This window comes from Lepisosteus oculatus, chromosome 7 (genome assembly GCF_040954835.1).
Source record: "Lepisosteus oculatus isolate fLepOcu1 chromosome 7, fLepOcu1.hap2, whole genome shotgun sequence".
In the NCBI taxonomy this organism is placed as follows: domain Eukaryota; kingdom Metazoa; phylum Chordata; class Actinopteri; order Semionotiformes; family Lepisosteidae; genus Lepisosteus; species Lepisosteus oculatus.
This window is the reverse complement of record NC_090702.1, coordinates 53,628,255-53,655,243: the sequence shown is the minus strand read 5'-3', so window position 1 is coordinate 53,655,243 and position 26,989 is coordinate 53,628,255. Positions and strand designations below refer to the sequence as shown.

General features: G+C 41.5%; 3 protein-coding genes across 3 annotated transcripts in view; 2 read left to right on the top strand and 1 right to left on the bottom strand.

The window, feature by feature from the left end:
* Positions 1-1,959: 1,959 nt before the first annotated feature.
* On the bottom strand, positions 1,960-14,025 carry LOC102694155 (NADH-cytochrome b5 reductase 3-like). The gene is made up of 9 exons (XM_069192759.1): positions 13,860-14,025; positions 12,407-12,532; positions 10,833-10,905; positions 9,802-9,908; positions 9,428-9,557; positions 7,655-7,738; positions 6,695-6,780; positions 5,689-5,788; positions 1,960-4,895 (listed from the first exon to the last, which is right to left on the bottom strand). Exons 1-9 carry the CDS (start codon positions 13,875-13,877, stop codon positions 4,723-4,725), a joined length of 897 nt encoding a protein of 298 aa, XP_069048860.1. The 5' UTR covers positions 13,878-14,025; the 3' UTR covers positions 1,960-4,722.
* An 81-nt stretch (positions 14,026-14,106) lies between these two features.
* On the top strand, positions 14,107-21,488 carry endouc (endonuclease, polyU-specific C). The gene is made up of 7 exons (XM_006633147.3): positions 14,107-14,266; positions 15,577-15,676; positions 16,271-16,382; positions 17,898-18,019; positions 18,906-19,018; positions 19,240-19,393; positions 20,667-21,488. The coding sequence occupies exons 1-7, from the start codon at positions 14,256-14,258 to the stop codon at positions 20,925-20,927; spliced, it is 873 nt and encodes a 290-aa protein (XP_006633210.1). The 5' UTR covers positions 14,107-14,255; the 3' UTR covers positions 20,928-21,488.
* Positions 21,489-23,549: 2,061 nt separating this feature from the next.
* polr3b (polymerase (RNA) III (DNA directed) polypeptide B) overlaps positions 23,550-26,989 on the top strand; it is a 37,643-nt gene continuing 34,203 nt past the window's right edge. Inside the window, exons 1-7 of the mRNA XM_069192758.1 lie at positions 23,550-23,722; positions 24,362-24,394; positions 25,023-25,079; positions 25,183-25,247; positions 26,178-26,253; positions 26,462-26,562; positions 26,770-26,861. Of these exons, the coding sequence (XP_069048859.1) occupies positions 23,651-23,722; positions 24,362-24,394; positions 25,023-25,079; positions 25,183-25,247; positions 26,178-26,253; positions 26,462-26,562; positions 26,770-26,861 (496 nt within the window). The 5' untranslated portion in view covers positions 23,550-23,650. The remainder of the gene's footprint in view (positions 23,723-24,361; positions 24,395-25,022; positions 25,080-25,182; positions 25,248-26,177; positions 26,254-26,461; positions 26,563-26,769; positions 26,862-26,989) is intronic.

The following is a 26,989-nucleotide window of genomic DNA, read 5'->3' as shown; positions in this document are numbered from 1 at the left end:
CCTCAGGTCTGACTCAGCACTGAATTTCATTCAGCATCGTGCAACATTCACACAATCAGGTGCTCTCAATTATCATCACATCATAATATACTCTCTGTGAAATAAACCCAGTGTTCTTTTGACAAAATATGCATGTGCAAGGTGATATCAGCCTTCAAGAAACTATCAGTAGTTTGCTAGCAAGGCTAAGAAATAATCTAATTGCAATTTAAAAAATGGAAGCACACTAGAAGAAAAAAAAAACATCCTTAAGTAAATGCATACATTCATAAGCTCCTGCGTAAATCAAATACTGACAAACAATTGTTCAGAAGGATGCTGTAATCAGTTTAATATGTTAGTCTTCATTCATCAACCAAATACAAAACCACCTTCTTGACGAAGTATGGTCACCCAGCCCATTGCTCAGATTCAGATGACTGAGTCATTCATCACGTCCACTTAAAGCATACATGCTATAGTGCAGTGTTAAATTCTCGGAGCACATACTGAAAAAGAAACCTTGACAGCACTAGGCTACTTCACAAAATCTGGCATAGATGTTTCACAATGTAAGCATTTATAGATTTATTCAACTAAAGATGCCTCTCTACAGCATACTTGAATAGACTGGAAATACCAGATATTAAAAACAAATGCTTGGTTACAGTTTGTGTTGCATATCAAGCAGTGATAATAAACTGTAATAAATGTAAATGTAATAAAATGTAACCATCAATAACTTGCAGCAGTTTAAAATACAAAATGTACAGAGCCCATGTACGGAATAGAAAGCAGTTTCACACACCTGTAAAAGATGGCATCTGTCCACGAGGAAAGAAATGGTTCCAGAGCAAAATGCAAAAGATATACAAATATTGGGACCAGCTGATAAGCAAATGTTCCTAATGGCAAGGCATTCAAAAGAAAGACCAATTCAAAACATTTAGTTATTATACTCACTACAAGACGCTCTCAATGGTATTTAAGACCACCAATAAAACTAAGCAGACCTGGTCTTCAAATACCGGAATTAATACTCATAAAAGCCTACAGAACTCCTTCAATATTTCCTAAATGTGCCCTGAACAAAGCATCCTTTTAAGGACATTTTTAGGGTCTTGACTGTGTATTCCGTGTATGTATGATCAAGACTGTGCAATCTGTTAGTCCCTGTGAACATGAGAACTCTTATCTTTTCAAGTCTAGAATACAGCACTCTGGCAGCACCTGTGCTTCAAACATTAAGGAAAACTAAAGATGTGTTGGCAGCAGGGTTGGCAGCAGGGTAATGAATTCCCATTCGACTTGACCAAATCACTACAAATCCATCGCACGTGTCTGAACAAGAGAGTGCAAGACAGTTCAGAAACTAAAACATGACAGATTAGGTAATGCAACTACAGAAAAATTATTTTTGCAACTGCTTGCTTAATCTTTAAATCTGGCATGTAATTCTCAGAAAAAATATAATGAAGTCCTCCGACTTTCTATCTATAGTTGGGCCAGGGGTACGGAGAGAGAACAAGTTTGAATGATAAAAACAAGGCCAGTGTCCTCCTGCAGTCTTTAAAATGATAGCACAACCGCAAGAGCAAAGCAGAGTCTGCAGCATTAGAGGAAAAGGTCAATACTCAAAACCGCCTCCCAACAAAACACTGTTGTTTCCCCACCTCTTTAATTAGGGAGTTCGTCTTTAATTGGGAAGCACCACTGAGCCACACTCAATCAGCATCACCACCGTGTCAGTAGTGATACACATCACTACAGTGAACTAGACAGGCTGCCTGGTCCAACAGTGCTGATGAGCCCTAGCGACTTCCTATCACTGTATCTGGATTGTGTCCCAGAGGAGAAGTTAGGAGAGCTATGAATGGAATAGGGTGTTATAGCTACTTCTTCCTGCAATACTCATTGTTCAGTTTCCTAGTTACTGCAAATGCTTCTGGAAATGTTTCATGTTATGCTCTGCTTCCGTCATTTCTCCAACTACCTGTGTGGACCGTGCCACAGACAGGTTCTTCTCAATTGCCTGAACACAATACTCAAAAAATTGTTCACATATTCAAATCAGTCAACAGAATTCTCAAGTCCCAGTCAGAGCAGATAATCCTTTACGACTGCTTTCAGAGAAACATCATGTCAAGTGTGCAAGATGATGAATACAAATCTCTGCTCTAGACACAAAATGCAGATTAGCAAAATACCCCATCCTGCTAAACACTATAATAGAAGAAACAAACCTTCTCCAAAACAGATGATCTATGGAGTCTGTGCACCAGAAGGTGTGTCAGGAGGTGGAGCTGAGGTAAGGGGCGGGGCTGTGGAAGGGGGTCTGTGTGTCAGGAGGTGGAGCTGGAGGAAGGGGCGGGGCTGTGGAAGAGGGGTCTGTGTGTCAGGAGGCGGAGCCGAGGTAAGGGGCGGGGCTGTGGAAGGGGGTCTGTGTGTCAGGAGGTGGAGCTGGAGGAAGGGGCGGGGCTGTGGAAGGGGGTCTGTGCTAGGAGGCGGAGCTGGAAGAAACTAACCTTCTCCAAAACAGATGATCTATGGAGTCTGTGCGCCAGGAGGCAGAGCTGGGGGAAGGGAAAGTTGTGCATACATGTCAGATGAGAGTTGAGCTACAACAGTAGACCTTGTGATCAACCATGGCCAGACAATGAGAAAAGCCGGACAGAGGGCACAGCCAAGCCCAAGAAGATCCTTTGTCACATGGATTTGCAGCAATGGGAACAGGTACGTAATCTTATATCTTCACTGCCTTACTGTACAATATTGTTCATGAAAACAGTTTTGCCATCAGAAGTGTTCAGCAACCACCCCACACTGGCAGAGGAAAGGTTTCGCTGCTGAACAGAAGGTGGTTACTGTGAAAATGGCAGTTGCCAGTAAAGCCATTTGTTGGAGGGAGAACCAGAGGTTCAACTTGCGAGATAAGGGTGTTTTTCAATGGCGTTTGGATAGCATAAGCCTTTCCACCACTGCCTGAGTCTTCTGGAGGCATCAGGAGGCAGAAAGAAAGAACTGACCAGGATCCTTTTTGAAAGGATCAGTAAGTAAAGGGGCTGAGGCACCAGTAATTACAGGCAAGGCTTATCTGCCTGTATGTCCACTTTTACTGTGAATCGACTGATCTGGTGAAATGCTCTCCATTATCTTCAGAGCATAATGAAACCTGAAGCCAGTGAAACACCACAGATACTAGAGTAGATGAAGCAGGCTTCAATTTGGCCAAAGCCAGGAGAAGAGAGAGGATGATCCCTGGAAACAGAGTCACTGTCAGTGTGGAGGGTCAACGTGAAGGAAAGATCAGAATGGGTGCGGTCAGCTCTGTGAATGGTGTCACTGCCCACATCCCTGTGACCAGGCCACTGTTGGATATCACGGCGTTCTCGAGAGCAACACGTGGCAGTTTTGTGCCACAAGAAGATCTGACCTGCTCAGCTTCCACCATCCAGCCCTCATTAGACAGGGGCCAGGGGGTCACTACACGTACACATATGGAGATCATGCCTCCATGATCCTCCCAGTTCCTGAATCCAATGCAGAGTCCAGTGTTCTCCTCATGATGTTTGAAATGATATAACATAACATTAACATGATCGACACAACATTAAACACAACCTTAAGGAAAAGCGCTGGCCTGACCAATGGGCAAGAATGCAAGTGAAGTAAACAAATTACAATGTCTGTATTCTGTGCTTCTTAACACTTCAATAGTTAAACCATTCTGCATCATGTATCATTTGTAAAACACTAGCAGCATGCTGGCAATGCTATATTTGCAAATCAAGTTATAGTTCTGAGGTTTGTGCTAATGTGAACAATTCCTCAAGAATTGTGTTCAATTAATTGAGAAGAATTGTAATATGGCCACAAGTGAGCTTTGTTGTGCAATGACACATTTGCTCCTACAGAACTGTACTTATAGTTTGCATTAAATAAGCTCAATGATGTTACACTTTACAATCCGCTAAATCTTATCACCAATGTGACACTCTGGAACAGTTGAACGCAGGTGTTGTAGTATGTTGTTTTGTCAGTAATTTGAACGAAACACTGCCACCTAGTGCTCTTTGTGTGTTCCTTTTTCTTTCAATCTCCATGTCTCTGCACCTTAGTATTGGACCCTTCAGGATTTGCATAGCACGTATGCATAGGATAATATCAGCATAGCATAATTAAGACCAAAATACATTTTCCTGGTAGATACTGCAGTAGAATACTTGCTTAAAATGGCATTTTTCAGTTATCCAGCGTTCATTTGTCCTGTACATTAATACATTATGTGCAGAACAAAATAACTTTCCAACAAGTAAAATGTATGCAATGTGAAATCATCATCATTAAGCATCACTTGTTGAGTGACCACTGTCTTAATTGTTTTGGTCTCTACCAATTTTTTCCAAGTCGAACTGTGAACTGGGACACAAAGAACGTTCTTGCTCCCTACAAGCAGTAATGAATATCTTGTTTGAGAAATCTAGACATCAGATATAATTTTTTTTTTATAATTTACAACAACAGTATCAAACTGTTTGCGCTGCTCTGAAGAGGAATGAGAGCACCCCTTCATGTTCTGCATGTTCTGCTGTAAGAGGTTGAGGCAATAGCTGGTATTCTGCACATTGGAAACACCCCTGGTGTTCTGCCCGAGTTGTGGTCCTAGCGAGGAAGAGTTTAAAACATGTCTTCTACTGCAGTTTCAGTGCCTCACTCATACCCTGCGCTGCAATAGCTCTGCATCTAAAAAGTGAACCTCCTGCTGTTGTCGTGGCCCACTTTGTCCAGGTTCGGGTTGCAGGCAAACTGGATCATAGGCGGAGGCCCACACATCAGGATGAGGGTGTCCTCCCCTGGAGGTGGCAGGTAGTTCCTGATCATATCCTCGTTGACAAACCCTGTGCTGTAGTCCCAGTCTAGAAAACAAACCCACAAAAAAGCCTTAACAGCTGACTCCATACATTGGCCATTTACCCTCACTTTCACTCAAATCGCCTTTCATCCATGCATATAAATCACTTGGAAGCGTTTTAATTAGACCAGCCGCTCAGATGTGTGTGCATGCTTGTAACTCACTGTGCTCAGCCACACATGGGAGAGCTACACCGTCCTGCTGTTGAAGCCGATAGCCCGACATCCTTCAGGAAATGGCTGAATAAGGGTCCTTGGACCAATTAGCAACTAACTTACTCACTCACTCGTGGGCCAGATTAGCCGAATGGCCTTCTCTCATGCGTAACCTTTCTTATTTCAGATACGAGAAACAGAAGAATCACACATTCAGCAATGGGGCACGACAGGGACAGAAACTCACACGTGACCCCTTCCTTTGCTTTCACACTGCACAGCCAGGGAAGTCACCAGTTAGAACTGCTGCAGAAACAGTGCCAGTCATCAGAGCAGCTAAAGCAAGCAGCCCTGCAACCCTCTGCACTGACTCCACACATTGCGGGAGTATCTGTACCAAGCGCTGGGGCAAAACAAATACTTAACACACTTTACAACCATGGGGTAAAAAGAAACATCTTGTCAATCTCATTTTTACCACAACTGTTTCCATGTTTAGGTCTTTGTTCTACAGGAAACTGCAAAATATGTCAGCATTTTATCACCAATGATAATAAAGCCACAGACATGACTCCAATCATGAGTCCTTGTACATCCTGACAGCTGGCCAATAACGGGCCCTTTATCTTCCGCTTTTCTTACTTTCAGGAGCTCTGTCAAGGGTGAACCAGAGCTTGAAGCGAGAGGGATAGTTTGCCTGGATTTCTTCCAGCTCTGGACGCAGTAAGATGTCCTTCTCCGTCTGCAGGTGAAAACCCACATCAGTTTATCCAAAGATTTGCACAGAGCTCTACTACAACTCCATTCGCCACAAGAAATAAAATCACACCAACTTGTGATAGTTTCAAAAAGGCAACGTTATGTAACAGTACATAAAAGGCTATATTGTACTGGAAAATTTGACATCAGCACAGCTTATTCAAAGTGTTCATAATATATTACTTGCAATGCAAAAGTATATTTATGTTGCCATTTTACAAGCCATTCACCTTACATATAGCCTGCTGGAGCAAAAAAAACGCCACAAAATAAGATAAAAAATAGTTGTCAGCAAAGGCAGCCTTTTGAAAACAATGACTAATAATTGATTTTCATTTCTAAACACATGCCATCAATGAAAAGATTTCTCTTTTCGGATGCAGTGCAAGCTGGAAAGGATATTATTTTTTTTAAATGGTAACGTACTCCAAACACAACCAGCCTCTGCTAACAGTGTTGATGGGGACCTGCACTCACAATTCCTCAGACCAGTTAGAAATTGCGGTAACAAAATAAATTAATTGACAATGTAGCAACATTTTACGAATTCCGAATTAAGCACAAAATTGTGAACTTTGTGAAAATACTGTCAGTCGCCCTGTTGTCACAAACCCCAGGTCTCCCCAGGGCGAGAGTGAGAGTTTCTGAGAACTGTGACATGGAGCTGCCCCTTCACTTCAGCTGGCGTTTGTTCAGTTTCGTTCTGAATTGCAGAACACGGACATTTAGTCCGTTTTGTGATGAAAACTGAAGGTTAACATGTTATTGTGTGCATGTCACCTGCACTGTGGTTTGAAATGGGCACATCAGTGCTGATTCTTTATGATCCCCAAACATAAAACTAGCCTTGCCGTTTCCCTTTAATCTGCTGTGCTACAAGTTTGCTTACCTGATTTGCAAACAGCAAGTAACACACAGTTTTGTCCTCCTTATCCTTCATGATGGCTCTGATTATCTGCAGCATGGGCGTAATCCCTGAACAAACACCACATTGCACATTCAAATACAGATCACATTCATCAGATACATTTTGGGGGATAATTCTGAATTAGAAAACTAATGGCTTTGAAAGCACTTTTTGTCCAAATAATTAGGACAATTAGATAATTAGATTTCCTGTGAACATTAAAGCATGATACAGTCTATTAACACAACATCATAATGTCTCAGAGATGGTCTCTGACAGTGTTTCCCTGCATAGAGCAGATCACACTTCCTTAAAATTTGCACCAATCTGCACCTTGGTTGAAGCATGAAATCATGTCTGAAAGACAAGCATTTTTCTGTGTCTCTCTGCTACGTAGTGCTCCAGAGCGTGGTTTGAAGAAACTGAGATGACTGCAAGGGAAACTAGAAGTCTTCATCATATCCACTATCCATAAAGCCTTATCTTCAATGAAAAAGTGATTTATTCATTATAATGTGATACAGCTGAAGCATGGAACACAACATCTAGTAACTAATCTCTTTACTTTTTTCATTTGTTCAAATGCAGACTCACCTTAACATTTCAATTTCCATTCTGTGAATGTACCATTTGTCAATTGTGCAGAAAATAATGTTGTTCTTTTTGAAGCACGTGGAAATAGAACTATTTCTTTATAAAAAATTTCAATACAAAGGAGAAAAGCTACAGTACGTCTGATCAACGTACTAATGGTGTTATTCTGAATATTGTTCCCAGTGCTTGCCAACAATATCTTCAAGTTTCACAGTTTGGGGAATTCAATCTGCTTGCAACACTCCAGAAATCACTACAGTGTTGAAATATGGTAAAACTCTAACAAAGGCTAAGGATTGACTAAACAAGCAAATATTTGGCTTTTCTTTTTCAGAAAATAACACTCACCAGTCCCACCAGCTATCATCCCTAGATTCTTGGCAGTCTTGATCACAGGATCAGACTTCTTGTCTGGGCGGATGGCAAATGTCCCTAAGTCGAGAGAGACATGTGTAATGATACCATGCAGCAACACATTCCTACACAGCAAGTTTCTGAGCTGATTTCTACCAGGTGTTTTTTTAGTTCAAGAATATTCCCTGTTAAAAGTTATACAACTATGAAAGCTTAATAGTAAATCCCTTACAAAATGAATATACCTGTTCTATTTTTGTTTCTTGCTGGATTACCAAGTTCAAGCCCTGTGCTTTCTGAATGCTCCCACAATAAGAATGCTAATAATCACTTGCATTCACATAGCAGTTCTTGTCCCAAAGGATCCCAGAGTACTTCGCAGACAGGAGGGGTCCCTCATCACCATGAGTGAAGTGCAGTAGTCACTTTGGTGATGCGCAGCAACCCAGATATTATGCACCAGATGTCCCCAGCAGGCTGATCAGGTAAAGCAGTGAGAAACTGCTTCACCAGGTCATTGAGGGGGAGACTACTTCCATGAATGGTGCTATGGGATCTTCAATGACCAAGGAGTCTGACTCCAAACTGAGTTTCTGTTCCTACTAGACAATATCCTCAGTCACTATCCTGGATTGGAAATTCTGGTCCACAGGGAAGAATACCAGCTACTGGTCCTCTACCTCCGGTATCAGCAACCAAGTTTTACCAAGAGGTCTCCCAACTCAGTGCTGATCAGACCTTTGGATTCTGAGTCCGGACAAAATCAAGCTATGAGGTAATATTGCGTAGATGCACGCAAATAAATACAAACACCGAACATGACTCATAAATCACCACATCCTGCCTCTAAAAAATACAAGCCTTAACAAAAAGACTACTTTGCAAAACAAACAACTTCACACAGCCATGTGAGACCCACTGACTCTCATCACATGTCACTGTATGGAACGATCTGGCTCCACTGTGACAAAGCAGACCTTCATAACCTCTCAAGAGCCATGGCTTTAGACTCCTGTATTGCTGTTGAGGTTTCCCCAGAATGACAGCCATCGCAGAAATGTAAAAACTAAGAGTTCCGAAAAAAAGCACATATTACAGAAGACTAGCTAAGAGACGTACTAAAATTGAACCTTCGGCATGTGATAAAATATGCAGTTTCAACTTCAGCATGTAGGTCGAATGTATTATCAAACAGACTTTGAGCCACTCAGTTCTGTGAAAAAAAAACAGCCTTGAAAAATACAGTTAGAAGGCCATTCAAAACAAGTCATTTGTAAAGTTCTAACTTGAAGGCTGGTGCAGAATGTGTTAAATATCACTCCTGGAAGGAGATTCAAACACTGTGTTCATTGTTGGAATCTGAAAATGTTGACAAAAAAGGGAAGACTGAAAAGTCATCAGTTAGAAAAGGCCTCTGTCCCTGGCACACCATATCAGATGACAGATTCTATGTATTTCACCAGTCTTCTGATGCTGTCTGTTGTGTAATACTAACAACACAGAGATAACAATAACATAGACACTGCAGAAGACAACAAAGAAGAAACAAATGAGGAAAAACCGAGTGAAAACACCTCGCATAGAGAACACAAAGTATTTTACACATAGAGGCTTCAGTCCTTAATCATACAGCAGCTCATAATCTGCCATACCCTGCTGATCTTTAATCTGCAGAATGAATTTGAAAAGAAAAAACTGGATTTAGCCTATTACTTCACGTTTGTCTGGTTTTAACCAGCTTAACCCTTCACCCACTCAGCTCCTCACCTTTCCCCTGATACACAAGCAGCCCACTTGGACCCCGGAAGTCAATAGTATCACCGATCCGAAGGCTTTCCAAGTACTGGGACATCTTCCCGCCCTCAGGAAACTTGGGGTTAACATTTTTGTAATAGATCTGAAGAGAGACCAAACATTAAAGTTAGTTCTAATTTAAAGAACTGTGTGAAAAGCATTCAGGTAAAATACAAAATGTTCATTGTTCAGAAGCTACCGCAAAGTTGATTAGAGCTCTACAAAATCCAATAAGAAGAAAATGCACATTATGGCTTTGTCACTCTTTGTTCCTACTGGTAGGCAGACGTACACACAATGTTTTTACACCTCATATATCCACAAAAAAAGTGAATTTCAGTTCCTACCTTCACAACCAGGTCTACAAAACCCTTGTCATCATCACTGGACACTGGCGTGTAGGGTCTCACTACAAGATTCCCATCAATCTTGGCAGACAAGTAAATGTGCTGGCCTGAAAAGGAAATCTTCGATTAGATCACACGGAAGACAGATGGTACTGGAATGCCTTTTTAAGTGCAAAATCTTTGCAGCTGTATTTACAATCACAATTTTTCTCTACTTAAGACTCCTAATGACAAATGAGAAGAGTTCATTCACTCCATCTGGTAGCTGGTAGATTACTGATTCAAGGATCTCATCCAGGATCAAAAAGCTAGAATTCTGTCTGTAATAAATGCCTAAGTACTGCATTTCACCATTATAATGTAACAACCCATTATTTATTTATTTATATGCTTTGCCTATATTTCCGAACATTTTGTTAGAAATATTTGTTTCCCCACATTGTCTAAAATCTGTAACCGACGTGTCCATAAACATCTAAATCGTCTTTCGTATGTACACTCTTCTAGCTCAGTGTTTCCCCATTATGTATTTACAGTTCAAGGATTTGCTGCCTGTATGCAAAAGTCTGTACCTGTCTGCTTAAAACCTCATCTGCCAGGAGTTTGCCCACTCGTGATTTTTATCTAAATCTGTTTGAATTTCATTTGCTACTTCGGCAGTGTTTCCTAACTCTGCTGTTTTGTTATCACCAGCAAACCTGATATGTTTACTTGTTATCTCAATATCCAATTCATTTTCTGAATGGCATACAGGCTGTAATTTGAGGAGTAATCTTTAATAAGGAACTCTATCAAACTAATCTTTGTGGAATCTAAAACCAACACAGATTGCACTCTGCTTGTGTGCCCTGTGATGGACTGGCATCCCGTCTAGAGTGCAGTCCCGCACGGCGCCCTGTTCTTCCAGGACGGCCTCCGGGCTTCCACACCCCGCTCCACGAAGAAGTGGCTCTCCTACATCGGTACCCCCGAAAGCAGAAAGAGAGAGACTGCGTGGCCCCAGCTCCAATCGAAAGCTCAGCGCAGCTCACCGATGGGAAGCCCCAGGACATGAGTCTCAGACGGCAGCGCGAAGCGGAACTTTCTGGTGTCGTGACTGATGATCTAGAATGTCAACACAAACACAAAGGAAACAAACAGTGTGAGTGCCAAGAACCGTGACACATGGGGCCTCCTGACAATGGGGGGGGGGGGGGTGTGGCTTTTTACTGAACAATTACTAAATTAGAGAGACTTTTCTATCTCATTTTTCACACCCTGAGTGGCTAAACCGGTGGAGTTTTAGTTCTGCAGAAGCAATTGACAGATGTTGAGCAGCTCTGCTTGTACTACCCTTCCCCGTTCCGACAACAACAACCCGACACATTTCCAGGGAATAAAGTTGGGGCAGCAGGCTCCAGCCCTCGTGTGCAGGTTTCAGAGGCAACACTGCAGTACCACTTGATTAAGACACAAAGAAAACGGGCAGTTCGACTTCCTCTCCACTTAGTTCCAAAAGTCTAAGATGGAATGAAAACCAGAAAAAAAGTGGCCCTCCAGGTGTGGAGATAGTGACCCCCCAGAATAAACGAGCATGGCTGGGGAAACGCTAGCCAGTTTGAAGGCCCTTGCTGTGTCTGACGATAAATCAGCTACAATGGCCTGCAGAACGCCTAACATGTGAATACCCAGCAGTCCTTTAACAAAGGACAACATAAAAGCATATCTCCTTACTTCTGGGATATGTGGTGGACAGAGACAGCTCCACGCATTCATGACTTTACACCGCACAGAAGCGTGACATATCTGAATTCAATGTTTCTGAAAAAGAATAGATGTCCTGGCTGAGGACCTGACTCTCTGTGGTCATTAAAAATCTAGGACTAGGGGTGTTACCCCAGTGTCCTGACCAAATTCCCTCCTGGCCTCCACCAGTCATGGCCTCCTAATAATCCCCATCTCTGAACTGGCTTCATCACTCTGCTCTCCTCCCCACTGAGAGCTGGTGTGTGGGGAGTGTACTGGTGCACTATGGCTGCTGTCACATCATCCAGGTGGGGCTGCACACTGGTGGTGGTGGAGGGGATCCCCATGACCTGTAAAGCGCTTTGAGTGGAGTGTCCAGAAAAGTGCTATATACCGTTGGTGTTAGAAATTAGTAGTAGTAGTACAATACATATTCTTAATCAAGTAATTGCAATTGCAAAAGCTATGCTGCATGTCACAGGATCATTTATTGTATTCAGCAAAGCTGTGTTTTTTTGTGGTAAAACATACTGTATATGAAAAACTTCAGAGTTTGTCTTATGCATCAAAAACTACATACTTTAGAAAATGTATTGACTAACTTAAAAGGGGTATAACGCAACACCTCTTGTTAAAAAGCATCACGTAATGCATGCTCTTATGAGCAATGTATATGCTGCAGTCAATTCATATTTCTTAACTTCTCAGATTCTCAGGCTGTTATCAATTTCACTCACCTAGACACTTGAGAGAAAAGAAAAGTTAAGTTGTTTTCCTGGAAATGTGTCCACAGGGTAGTTAGGAAAGCACTGAACTGCTAGATGAACACCTGTTACTGACTGAGACGGAGATTAAAAGCAATAAATGAATGTTATCTCACCTCTTTGTCTATGAGTCTTAGAGGGTACTTGATATTGGGATCCTCAAGAGTTATCGCAGCTTTTTTCTTTCCGAAGAGAAGGTGGCAGATGAGATTGCGAATGTAATTATAACTGTCTCGGATGATCTGAAAAAGACAAGTGAAAAAAAAAACATAATGCACATTTGGATTCTGAGTTACACTGTCATAAGTTAGACTCCTACTATTCTGGAAATCCAAAATAAAATGTACCTGCGGTAGAAGTACAAGATAACATTTTACCATTTTACAACAAAGTTAAGAGCTTGTCTTTTTTCATGAAAAAAGACATCTATCCACATGTAGTTGTCAATGCTTAACGTTTAACCCTGCCTGTAAAATATCCATACTGTAGTTTAAAAACCTCAGTGACAACTTTAGAAGGGCTTTGTCATGGGGAGCAGAATATTTCCCCGTCATCTTGGTATATAAAGAGTTAACATTTCATGCCTGAAAGGCTATCAGCACAGGAAGTTCATCAGCTTGGGCAGAGGTCCTTGAAAGAAAAAAAAAACAACAGCGAAAAAAGTTACAAGTGTTTGTTCCCAATGGTAGCTATTCTTGGAGAAACATTCTCCTAAAAGTTCGCTCAGTTACTGTTTCACGCCTCCACCCACTTAAAAAAATCAGGTGCAACGTCGATTTCATTCCCCACATCACTTCCTATTATCGAGAAGGTTGACGTTTTTGCTTTATAAATTAGTGTCTAGCCTTTAATGCTTATAACACCAAAATTCAAACAGGAAAAACACACACACACACAAAGGTGCCCTCTCGTACCACGTCATAAAATGTAAAGTGAAACAAAAGCAAAAAGATACCATCCGCGCTGACGTTAGTATCTGCTCTACATTGTATAAAACTTCATACTATTATAATGAAATTAATTCTGCAGAACGAATACAACACTACTTCGAAAAATGACGGACCACGCATACAAAAACTATAACAGCTCCTGCACATTCAGTGAGGCCATATTACCAGCGATAACCTTCTAGCAGGAAAACACGGGCGCCTTTGCTTAATTGCATTAGCAATTAGTATTTGCATTATAATGGTGTATAATATAGTCTACAAGAAATGTGTTTTACAGACATATGACCCTAATTACAGTAGATGTTGACCAATGCAAGCGCAAAGCGAGACCTTACCTGGACAAATCTACCGCGACCGTCCCTTCATTACAAGTGCAGGACTTAAACGTTTAACAACATAACAAGACGTCACTGATTCCCTTATAAATTAATAAAATAACTAAAAAGCTCTTCTTTATTTTTTTCTTCCCATTAGTGCTGCGCTAACAACACTATAACTCCGAGCATACGTCGTGCCAACACCAGTGCAATGAGTCAGCCAGCTCCTCGGTAACACCATATCTACAATATTTCTCAAAGCAGGTGATTTGACGAAAAAGTCAACAAGTGCCAACACTCACTCGCAGAATAAAAGACATCTCGGCTTCCTCCAGATGCCACAGGTACGCAGATCCTGGACTTATAGCAAAATACTCTTTGCAACTTCTGCAGACAAGCCCCACCCCAGCTCACGATTCTTTTTTCATTTGCCTGCTCCTCCCAGGCGTCCACAACAGAGAAAATATCAACGTCACCATGAGCTGCTGCCAAACCCTCCGGGCCCAGAGAGCCAATCGCTCCGGACCAAGACGATCGCGGAGGCACGGTAGGAGGGACGCTCTCGCTATTGGACCATGCATGTATGCCAAGGAGCCTTCATTGAGCTGCCATTAAAACTGCCTTCGCTCTGAGTCACGGCTAGGAGCAATAAGGTTTACATCTGTCATCTTTAATTGAGGCAGTCTGACAGCGGCGCAATGGCCAAAGGGTAAGAACACACAACAGGCACCTTATCTGCGCCGATAAGATGGTTGGATTTTTCTTTTCTTGTGTTGTTATTATTGTTCTCCCAGATCGCTTTGAAGTTGGCAAAGCGGCTGCGTGTCAGTATCCTGAAGTTGCTGCACAGATTACTGTATTACTGTATTACTGTAGAAAGGTGTCGCGGTGACGCAACTCGGCTAGCTAGCGGGCACCCGGTGCCTTCACCTGAGGGCGTTTTTGGGGTACCTTCGAGGAATAAAGGACTGCAACCAAAATACATCAAAAGGTGCTCGTCTGTGTGATTATACGTAGTGCTCATTTTAATTTTCCTCGACCTCCACGAATAAAGCCGACCTGGTGAAGCGAAGAGGAAGAACAAGCGCATTTGGGTTATTATAATGGTTACAAGTAGTACTTTGTAGCAGGTATCCACAAAAGGCAGTGTTTAAGTTATGCTTAGATATGCCAACACTATTGCATTACACACCGTATTGTTCACTAGTGTCTTCAGTTACGTGAAACTGTTTTCTGCTTTAAACAATTACAACTCCTATGAACGGCAAGTGTAACTTTTTTTTTCCCCTGTGGAGCAAAGGAAGACGCATTCAAATTTCCCTTAAAGGTTGAAAAGCAAGTAGGTGTAGCGAGATGAAATTTATAGCGTAATTTAACGCTATTCAAATCTCACTGTCAAGTGATCTCGCTCGAAAGTAAACGAGTGACCCACCCTCTCTGGCCCCGAGTTACTTTGCTTCTGTTCAAAACCACCAATTATGTAATGCACTTCTTTTTCCTGAACTAATTTTGTCGCGACTTTAGAAATGGGAGATCTCTTTGGTTTGTCTTTTGCCGAGCATTTAAACAATTAATTAATGGCTTTTTACATTTAAAAAAACCTTAAAATTAACAAATGAACTGTGCTAAGTACTAAAACCTCTGTATCAGGCAATTAATTATTGAAAGCCTGTGGGCGGCTCTCTAGATGTTTAAAGTTTCGTTTTTGGTAAAATGGTTTCATCACCTGGGTCCCACTATCAGCCAACGCCCGAACTGTTAACGTCCTCAGCTTCCTTGAAATCTTAATGTTCTAATTTCACTTCCTATATTTATAGTCGATTTGCTTTGAATATGAAAGTTTTAAGAAATGAAACCAATTCCCCAGTTTTTGTGCTTTCTGTTGGACAGCCTCCCACTGAAATGGAAAAACAAACTGCTCTCTTAAGCTATGTGACTGTGTCCTAGTAAATTTGACCATTATCTTTATTTTAAGATAATCAGCAAAAGCATTGTACTGTGCTCCTCTCATTCCCCCAGGCAAGGGATCAACCAAGAACTGTCCAGCCTCCTGAACGAGCTGTGGGCTTTGGATGAGAACCGCCTGAAGCCCGGGAAAGACTACACCATCTCCCTGCAGGTGTGGCTCACTGCCCGAAACCTTTCCTGTCCGGCAGACGGCGGACTGAGCCGCTTTGCGCTTGCCTAGAATAATCCATGACTAATCTTGATTTAAATACCAAAATACGAGAACTGGTTTAGTTGGTCAGGCCGATGTGCAGTCCTTATCCCCTGTGGTTGCGGAGCCAGCGTCATAACACTTGGAGTTAGTGGAGCACTTACAGCGATATTGAGGGACGAGTAAAGTTGGAATTCGTTGTTGACAATTCCAAGGAGCAGGCGATGGATAAAAATCCAGTGACTACCTCCTAAACAAATTATAATTTACCCCAGTGAAATGCTGCAGAGTTGTTTTGCAGGGATATCTACTGTACCACTCTTTTGAAAGTGTTCATACAGTACTTGCTTGTTTCAGTAGTGTGTGCATATGGTGCTGTAGATGTCTTAGTGGCTGAGCTTTCTACTCGTGTTTGTTTGGCACTGGACAGTAGGAAAAGTGTAGCGTCTCTTTACGCAAGCTTTGTGTAAAACTTGGTGGATGGGGGTGGGAGTCGTGGCAGGCAGTGGGCTGACTGTTTCTTGTCACTTGAGATCCCTTCTGTGTGTCTTTCAGGGGAAGGCAGGCTATGTTGCTCCAGGCAGTAACTCCGCCAGAGACAGGGCCAGTGCGCCACTCTTCTCTCACGTGAACGAGGAGCGGCTGAGGACCATCAAGACGTACGCGTGTGAGTCATATTTGTGCTCCTGTGTTTAAACCCGTGTTTGGCGTGTGTTTAAACCTGAGAAAAGTAAAAACAACAGTGGTATACTACAGTTTCCTCTACGCTGGAAAGTTCATCGTGTTGCACCGTTCTGGGAAAGATACATCTTGTTTGCTATGAGAAAAAGACTGGGCATCCTGTTTACAAAACCGAGATATTGACGGTGTAAAACATGGTATTACTTTCAATTGTTCAAATGTTTTAATGTCTTTGTGTCTATAGACTGTAGCTGTGCATGTCTGCTGTGTACATTGGGATAGTAAACTCTCAGATTCATTATTGTTGCTTTAGGATTTGTATCTGACATGTATCACATTGGGTTTTTTTTTAGGAAAGTGATTTTCATATTTAAAATAATGTATCTAACACTGTTCTGAAATGTTTGTTTAGTTCACCTGATTAACTGATGATTATTTCTCCAATGAGTTTGAAAGAAAATGCAATTTTTTAGGTGGTTGGGGGGGGGGGGAGATTTTTCACTGACGTTTTGGAAAATAAAAACTCCCTCTTTTCTCAAAGTTAAAATATTTTTATGGTTGGAGGGATTCCTAATGAGCATGTGTCTCATAGCCATTGTTTGGCATGCTAATCTTTGTTGCATAACAACCACTAACTGTAGCCTTCATTTTCATTTTTACTTGTATTGAAATGCATCTGTTGATAAGCATTTTGAAGCAATTGTTGTCTTACCCTGTGATATTCTGCTGTTGACAGGTCAGGCTGGTGCAGGATTGTAACTCTGGCAATTAATGTGGACATTGAGCAGCAGGGGCTTGTGAGAATGGCTGAAACTCATTAAGGGGGATTTCTGTTCCTTCTCCCCTTCAAAGTACCTCCAACTGTACAGATTGAAACAGTGCAGGAAGTGTTAAATCGTGTTAATTGAAAGGTTACATCCTTTGTCTGTTTCCTTGGCTGTGAATCCCCGTGTTTCAGCACCAGTGTTATCTGAGACAGCCCTGAATCTCACACCCCGATAGCAATCTGGGAATGTAACCTTGCATTTAGCTGCACAATTAAACAGTGAGCAAAGACATTAACCTGTGAAAGTGAACTGTCTCATAATTTCACAGGTTAATGTCTGTGTTCACTGTTGATCTGTAGTATTTTATTCAGTGTGCTACAGCGGAGTCAATTAATTAATTATGCTAATTAGCCAATAGTTTTTATCTAAAGTGATTTACATTTGGACCCCTTTACATAGCAGAGTATTTTTTACTGGAACAATCCAAGTGAAATACGTGAGTCAACAATGCAGCTACAGATCAGATTTATATTTAAAGGGGAGAATGGTAGAAACACCTTTAAAATTGCTTCAGCCTCTCCTCACAAGTTGCCACTGAATCATACTTTGTTACTGGACAATTCAGGCTTCTGGAGGTCTGGGACATCAATCGTAACACTCCTCTGGTGTAGAAGGAGGATGAGAGGTTAAGGACTGGGTACATGTCTCCACCTCATTATTGGTTCTGACTCTAGATTTCATGAAGCTGCTGGATAACTATGAGATGTCAACTGGAGTTTCCGAAACTGTCACCACTGAAGAGGTGGAAGAAAACAACCTCTTTTTAGATGCAGTCTTAAACACTAAAGTCATGAAGGTATGCTCTGGCGATATAGAATAGTACAATGATTTATGTTGATTATGGCCACAAATCCTATGCTGTGGTGTGAAATTGCTGTATTGTGCTTGATCTTTCTTTCCTTTACTATGAATTCATCTGTCTTGCACATATATTTATATCTTTTTAAATACTTAAAAATACTTTACGTGAGTTACCTGTGTAAACTACCCTGCTCAGAGGTACAACAGGATTTGAATCCACAATGTTTCAGTTTTTTAACTATTATAGTACCTGTATAACAGGTCCAGAGCCCCACCCACTACTATACACACATCAAATATTTACTTTACATATATGCTGTATGTATATTTTACAAAGGAAATGACCATGGAAAAAACTGGAACAAGTAAAGGTTTGTTCCGTGCTGAAGAGAAAAGGGACACGGGTAGAGTGGAGTCTTCTTCAGGTGTCCTACATGAAATCAGGTCTTCTACATGAAAAAAAATGTAAGATCACAGCTTGAAAATAAATTCAAGTCTGGCTTTGTTTAATCCGCGACAGATGGAAGAAAGACTCGTGCATCCTGTAGTTACAGAAAACGCACAGCTTTTAATGTAAAATGCAAATCTTAATTAAAACCTGCTGTAAGAATGTCAAGAGTTCCTTAGTCTGAGAGTGGCCTGTTATTGCTGATGGGCTGTTAACTGAAGTTCTGTGCTCGTATGAGTGTAGGGTTTCCATAAACATCAGTTAGGATTCTGAAAAAAGAGAATAACTTGTGAGAAATGAACGGTCATTTTAAAGAGTTAAGCGTCTCATATACTGTACGTTCCAAGCTAGTGGAGAGAAAATGGAGCCGAGTGAAAATCGTGTGCAGTCCTATAATGGTTTCTGTCCTGTGCTCTGTGCCCTTGTCCCACAGCGTGCTCACCAGTACCTCGTTACTAAAAAACAGGCCAGCCCCAATGTGGAGCAGTTTAAGAAGCAGCTGTATGACATCTGGTTTCGGCTGTACCACAGGGACAGAAGTGGCGGGTACGTATCGCCCTACCAGAAACCAACGCTAAATGTGAACCAAAAAAAATCTGTTTAGGTCTCGTTTTTAAAAACAATTGGGATCATATTATTTTATATCTCAAGCCCTGATTTTTGATAACCACTTTTCTTTAGACGGCCTAGGATTGAGACCAGATTTGGTTTCTGATCGTGCTGCGGGAGGTTTTGTTTCAGTCTGCTCTTGAACTCTTGTTTTGCAGGGAGGATTCTTGTGGGTTTGAGCACGTGTTTGTGGGGGAGACGAAGTATGGCAAGGAAATCATGGGTTTGCACAACTGGGTCCAGTTCTACCTGCAAGAGAAGCTCAACAACGTGGATTATAAAGGCTATAAGGCCAGAGACAACAAAGACACGGTGAGAGAGCACTTCCAGAATCACCCACCTTAAAGAGGAGCATGAGCTTCCGTAGAGCGATTGTTTCAAGCGACGCACTAGGAGAGCATCTGTCAGAGCACCGTGAATTTGACCCCTCCAAAAGGCACAAACATTTGTTCGTGTAGTTGAACGTAGTATTTGTGCTTTTTTGCTCCGGAGATATAGCGCTTTCTCTTTTCTCTGTACGCGCATTTCAAACCAGGAAATACTCTAATCATTCTTTTCTGATCTTTCATTATCACCTTATCACCCTGATTTCAGTTCTGCTCTTCTCTTTTCAGTAAATATTCCAGCGTGGTGTTAGTGCTGACAAAAACAAGCTGCCTCACAGCGTCTAGATTTTGGAAGTCGAGTCAACATCGACACGTTTCTGTGTGCCCCTACCTTAAGGAATTTTGTAGTTTGCAACATCCACCTTAACTTCCGTTTGCTAATGTCTGTCCAGTCCTGAACAGCATCCAAGTCTTCATCTATTCCCTCTACTGCACCTACAGCGTTTTCCAAGTTATGTCATCTACAAGTATAACTGTTTGCTGATGATATCAGAGTCTAGGTTCTATAATCATTTAATTGCACTTATGCAAATGACGAATAAACTGAACTGGACTATATAACCGACTGAAATGAAAGGCATGGACATCACAGTGGCACAGTGGTCAGCATTGCTGCCTTGCAGCACTGGGGCCCTGGGTTCAATTCTTGGGATGCTGTCTGTGTGGAGTTTGTATGTTCTCCCAGTGTGTGCATGGGTTTCCTCTCCAGTTCAGTTTTTTGGCTGCTACTTTATTGTCGTGTTTTTTTTTAACCTCTTCATTTTTTTTATATATATACACATCTCTGTTTAATCTTTTGCTTTATTTGACTCGTTGATTTCCATCTGCTGCATCTGTTCAAGTCTATATTTCTACAAGCTGCTGAAGATTTTCCTTGTCGGTGCGTTCTGGTGCTGCAAAAAAATGATGAAATGTGCCAGTTCTCTGTCTAAACCCTGGCTGAAAAGTAAATTGCTAGTTCTGTAGTTCTGAACAGCCGGGGGACGCAGGATTGGCCAAGACCTTTCATTCAAAAGATTCAGAAATAGAACTGCAGGCCTCGTAGTGTTTTTTTTTTGCTCTGAATCCAAACGAATTCTGAGTCTGTTGGCTGAAATTAGGATATTAGGAAATGTAATGCCTTTCCAGTGTATCGTTAAGGTGGCAGCACTGTTCTTGTTTGTATTTATTATCTACTGTGGTCTCTCTTTTCTCTCTAGCCGGATGAAGATGATCACGTTTTAAATCTGCAGTTCAGCTGGAAGGGCCTTGTGAAGCCGGTGGGCAGCAGTTTCATCGGCGTCAGCCCGGAGTTCGAGCTCGCTCTTTTCACCTTGGTCTTCCTCATGTCCCAGGAGAAAGTTACGAGCACCATCGTGAAAGTCGACGAGTACCTGCTGGAGATCGTGGTGTACCGTCATGGGAGGTCCATTGGAACCTCCTACCCAAAGATGCTGAGCAGCAACAACAGGCCCCTCTAGTGGCCCAGCTGTGCATTGCACAGGCTGAGCTATTGCCCTGTCAGATTCGTCCTGCAGTTTTTCCAAGTATTGCATTATTGCATTTGTATTCTAGTTATTTTCGGTCATTGGAAACAGTAGTGATAAATAGTTTGAGTTCAGAGCTCCTATGATTTCTCTCAACAAATGCCTTCAAATGTCAATATATGTAATTTTCTTATTCTCAACATATTATTCCTCTCTGTATTGTAACTGGCAAAGAGTCCATCTGAATTGAGAATTGTTTTCCAAAGCAGGTCTATCTCCACCACTGTGCAAGATGAATGTGTATGTTGTGAGCAGTTCTTGTGTCTCGGATTGAGGGGAAATGCAAAATTTACACCAGTACGGGTGAGAGGGGAACCACTTTGTGATGTTTTGTGTTGATTTTTGTATATCAGGGACATGAAGGCCTTGCAGTTTAAATAAGTGTCCATTACTGACAAAAAAGTGCCTTTGTTTTCTTTTAATTGCTGACTGTTACAAGAAGTGCCTTCTATTTTTATTTGATATACTGTAAACAAATAAATCTTTTGGAGTAAAGATATTGCTGTTATTCATCATTGTGTTAAAGATTGTGTCAGGGAACTGCGCGTACTGCACCAATCATACGTACTTAACCCAGACCCTGACTGACATTTCCTTACAGCTCTTGTTGAGTCAGCTCCTCTGCTCCTCTCCAGGGCCAGGGTTTCTGTTTGCAGGTGTGTGCGCTTGTCTTCCTCTGGCTAAGAGAAGCCTAGGAAACCGTTCCGTTGGCTGACCAAGCTCAGTGTTATAACTCATATCCTGGTCATTCATGGCACAAGCTAAACCTTTGAGCCTGGACTCGACAGGAACTTGAAGCTGATATCCTGGCTTCTTTCAAGAAGGCTGGAAGAGATTCTCGGATCAATGGGCTGCTAACTCCCGAACAAGCTAGTTGGGCCCAATGCACGTCTCTCGTGCATGACTATGGTAGTGTCTTCCCATCTCCTACTGTTGTATTCTTTCATATATGATCAAATTCTGAATGGCCCAGAAATGTTGGAATTTTCCACAACATTAACTCAAGGAGATTAAAGTTACGGTGCTAGTTTTTTTTACATAAACATACAAATCTGTCTCTGGCTGTTAGTTTTGTCTGAGGAGAGGTATTTGCCGTACAATGGTTATCGTATTTTCGCTGTTCTCTTGAGATGTTATACAATAGAACAGACAACACTTTCACGCAATGTGCACAGTACATTACAAAACAGTAAATAATGATGGTTCAACATAGCAAAATAACGTACAATGGGCAGTACAGAACAATAAACCCACAGGACTATCAATATGGGGTAGCCAAGTAAACTGTGCAGAGTGCAGAGGTGTGTTGAATTCTGAGACATTGCACAGTTAGCTGTTAATGATGTGGACTGCCGTAGGGTATGTTGCAATAGACAAATAAGTTCTGGACCCAAGATGAAGTTTAAACAACTGTGTTTATTGCATGCAAGGGACAATACGATCAAAGAATTGTTCAGAGAATTGTTGTAAAGCTCCAGTTGATATAACAAACTTCAGCCATTTCTGACACAAATTGTTACCATGGTAATGGGGGGAGGTCACCTGTGTTTGGACCTTGAGCACTTTGAATGGCCATTCTTGTCTTTCCTTTGGTCTTGTACCAAAAGAAGTCTGTGCAGAAGGAAATCAGTTAACCCTTTTTTCACATCTTATATCTTTCTACAAGTAGAAGCTGTTCTTAAGCCTAGTGGCCAGTTCTTTAAGGTTTTGGTTCATCCTGAGAGAGAGAGAGAGAGAAACAATGCACTGAAAAATAAAAATGACATATTGATTTTGTCACTGTATGGCTTGTTTAAGAAATGTGAAAAACGTGATTTAAAAATGTATTTGGTGAAGTTTTATTCTTTGTAACCTGAAAAAGTAGATTTCCATCCATCTGTTTTCTAAACCACTTTATCCAGCACAGGGTCACAGGAGAGCTGGAGCCTCACCAGGCCCAGTTTTTTTTTTACAGAAGCCAATTAACCTACTGTACCAGTAGTCTTTGGACTGTGGGGGGAAACCCACACAAACATGGGGCAACATACAACATCTGCACAGATACAGTAGCCCAGGTCCACAGTCGAAACCCGGGCTTTCACACTGCAGCAATGCTAACTACTGCACCACCACGCCACCCAAGTCCATTTCATCCACTCGAATTGCCAGTTAAGACCCACGGTGATTGAGCTCAAACATGAGATTGCTTTGTACACATGAGTTTTTTTAATTAAATGTTGTGAAGTAAATTTAAAATGCTATTTATTGTACTGACAAATAATCAAAACGTATGGGGCACGATTAAAGGTTACAAACGAGGGAGTGGTTTGGAAATTGTACAACACTCATACTTCTTTCTGACTTCTCGAATTGTTTTCGAATATACAAGAAAAATAACGCGGCTTATAAAGTGATAAGTGTTTAAATTTCAATTTCTGAATTCTGTAGGAAAAGTGAAGGGTGCAGAGGTTAAATTAATTTTCGTTTATTTTCGGAACATATCAGAACGGAATGTGGGAGCAGAACCACGGTCCACCTCTTTGTTTCCACACGTTGCCATTTATTTGGGACATCGCATGCACGTGTGGGTTTGTTCTTCCGCTTGCCGATGTCGCCGGATTGGAAATGTGATTCTTGTTTCATGAAGTCTGGCTGTTTGTTTTGAGTGTGAGAAAATTATGGATGCCCTCATTGATGAGTATGGGGGCATGACTCCCCAAGAACTCGCAGCCCCCGTTAATACCATAGAGGTAGGGAATAAGTATCGCAGCAGTTGAAATATAAGTGATGCATATTAGTAATTACTGTGTTGCAATGTGCATACAATTTGCTTAAACCATGTATTCGTCTGTAAAGAAAACTGTGTTAGCGTAACAAGGAAGCAAACGTCAGGGAAAATGTTTTGATTATAGATTGTTTTTTAATAATCTGGTGCCTCCTTTGTAAGGGCTAGAGGTTTTTAAAATGTATTAAGTGGGTGATTTGTATGAAAATGCAAGCCATTCAGAATTTGATCGTGTGAACTAAGCTGATCAAGAATATAGTGTTGTTTGGAAAAAAACGTTCATTCGGTTGTAATGCTGTGCATTGGAACTTGTTTAACTCCTTCTGTTACATTGTACAGTATAGGCAGTTCAGGTACAATCTTGTTTGTAGTCAACGTTCAGACGCTTTACACTGCAGTGTATGATTAAATTATACTGTTACTGTTCTCAAAAGATTACATGTCGAATTTTGTCTTTCTCTGTCTTCTGATAATCTCTTTATAAAAGGGGCAAATCTGCTATATACAATATGCAAGACGCAGTAGGTCATTGTGTGCTGTCATTTTACTTTCTAATGCTGTGATCTAGTGGGACAGCTTTAATATTTTGTACTTTCCCTTTTAGGAGAAATGGAAGTTACTACCGGCCTTTCTAAAGGTATTGTGAATTCTCTATTGGCAACTTGTGTTACTGATGAAAAAATTAAACAGGTGTAGTTGTACCGCGGGACACCAAATCTACCAACCAGGCCAATATAATATTTATTGCTATTAACTTTTTAATAGCAACAATTCTGACTCTTTTTTTTGGACCCATTTGGACACATTTTTGGAATCTGACATTCTGGACATTAACCCCAGCTGCAAGAGCTGAGGTGCACTGTTGTTGAGACAGAATGTTAAAGAGCTGCTCGTTTGAAGCTGGCTAAGTGGTCTGTTTGAGAAATGGAGGTGGGAGGTCAGGACTTCTGGTATCCAAGACCTTCTTATTAGTATGGTGTGTAAGAGTAAGGGTATACATTTCCTTCAGTCACCCTCATATATACTAAACTCCACTGCTTTCCTAGTGTATGAAGTCTTGTTGCCAGTTCACATGATGTTATACAGCAAAGGCTGCTAACTCGTATGTCGACTTTCAGAAGGCATCAGCACCAGGGTGACAGTATGTGATCCTTTTGAAATGTGCCTGTTGTGCCTTATTTTCCAGTTCTGTTGTTCCATTGTCGACTAAGAATTCTAAATATCCTCCCCTGTGTATCTTAATTTTCTTTCTCTTCTTTTTTTAGGTGAAAGGACTGGTGAAACAGCATATTGACTCATTCAATTATTTTATTAATGTAGAGGTAAGACATTGCATGCATACATGCTCTTATGCCCTGTTTTTTGTTTTTGTTTTTGTTTTGTGGCACTTGTGTTTGAGATTAACTTGGCGATTGCTGTTTCCAGATAAAGAAAATCATGAAAGCCAATGAAAAGATTACAAGTGATGCTGATCCCATGTGGTATTTGAAGTGAGTATGTGTATTTACACTCTGCTGGGCAAACAAATATCAGTGGAGAATAGATACTGAGCATGTGTTAATGTCACCCAATGTGTTGTGAGTCCTCGTTCAGTTGGTCAGTTGGGAACTGAACAGTCTTTAACACAAGTGAAGCTACTTTACCATAGTTTGTTCAATTATAAGAGGCGGAGCGGTGGCTCTGTGGCTCAGGATCTGCGCCTGTGACTGGAAGGTTGCCGGTTCGTATCCCGCGGCCAGCAGAGGAATCCTACTGCATTGGGCCCCTGAGCAAGGCCCTTAACCTCAACTGTTCCAGGGGTGCCGTATAAATGGCTGACCCTGCGCTCTGACCCCCACCTTCTCTCTTCCTGTCTGTGTGCTTTTGTGTCTCTTGGAGAGCAAGCTGGGGTATGCAAAAAGACAAATTCCTAATACAAGAAATTGTATATGGCCAGTAAAGTGATCTTAAACTATGAACTGTAATACAGATCAACTGTTCTGCATTTTTATAAGATAAACTACGTCTTAGGCCAAAATGCTATATATTTAGGAAGACATTCTGACATTAGGAGACATTCTGTCTCGATGTCCATGGAAATATCTAAGATGTTCAGGATTTCATCCTTCACCTTTCTGCTCATGACTTCCAGTCTATCTGGCTATCTGATTTCAACACTGGGCTTGTTCTGTCCTTGGTTACAGCACAGTCTGATTTCAGCCCTCAGTCTGGTCTCGCAATTTGTTTTACTGGTCAGCTTGATGAAAAAAGTAATTTTCTTGTGTCTGGGTAAACAAAAATCACATGGGGTTCATTAGAAAACCTGTTTTATTTTCCTTAGTGGGTATCTGTCTTGCTATTTAGTGTCCAGGAATTTAACATGATGTTTGATGTTTGCTGTGTCAGAGATTTAGATGACAAGAGCGCATGTTCTGTTCCAGATACCTCAATATTTATGTTGGAATGCCTGATGTCGAGGAAAGCTTCAATGTGACCAGACCTGTGTCTCCTCATGAGGTAAGCCGTGATCTTCATTAAACTTCTTTCTTGGATGATTTAAATTGCCACCTTCTTTTTTTTTCTTGATTAATATTCAGCCAAGCATGAGATGTAGCCTTTGAATTAGTGATCTAGACCTTATTTCAGCGTAACATACTTTTTACAGTAATCATGTGGCGATACTGGCAGGTCTTGGCTAATGTGCTTTCGCATTTTTCCTTGTCAGTGCCGCCTGAGAGACATGACATACTCTGCTCCTATTACTGTGGACATCGAGTACACCCGGGGGAGTCAGAGGATCATCCGCAATGCCCTGCCCATTGGGAGGTAACCCCCCTTTATACACTTTGGGGTGACAGCCAGCCCAATCCAGATCTGTTTGCAGAATGTCAAAAACCGTCACATTGCAGTTCAGCTGCTGCCTAGCATTGAGAAGACGAGTGGATAGAATGAAACACCAAAGTTTGTTTTTGTGCCTGTAGTTCTCAAATCGGCACGTTCGCATGCAATGAGTTTCTAACTTTTTCTCCAAAGGATGCCGATCATGCTGCGCAGCTCCAACTGCGTTCTGACAGGGAAGACGCCTGCAGAGTTCTCGAAGCTGAATGAGTGCCCTCTTGACCCAGGTAGTCACCCTCTGCGCTTCTGAGAAGCTTGTCAGGTTGTAAATGGTTGCCAGCTATAGGGAGTCAACATTCAGTGGTGATAGGTTGTGGTCTCATCTTCACTCTCAGCGCAGTGATTACAGGACAGT

Excerpts from the sequence above, each read along its gene's own strand:
- LOC102694155 (XM_069192759.1), bottom strand. Across the intron at positions 9,558-9,801 it reads TTGTAGACCTGGTTGTGAAG|ATCTATTACAAAAATGTTAA; the intron begins GTAGGAACTGAA and ends GTCTCTCTTCAG. Across the intron at positions 5,789-6,694 it reads ACTTGCTGTTTGCAAATCAG|ACGGAGAAGGACATCTTACT; the intron begins GTAAGCAAACTT and ends TTTCACCTGCAG.
- endouc (XM_006633147.3), top strand. Across the intron at positions 16,383-17,897 it reads GACCATCAAGACGTACGCGT|ATTTCATGAAGCTGCTGGAT; the intron begins GTGAGTCATATT and ends TTCTGACTCTAG. Across the intron at positions 19,394-20,666 it reads CCAGAGACAACAAAGACACG|CCGGATGAAGATGATCACGT; the intron begins GTGAGAGAGCAC and ends TTTTCTCTCTAG.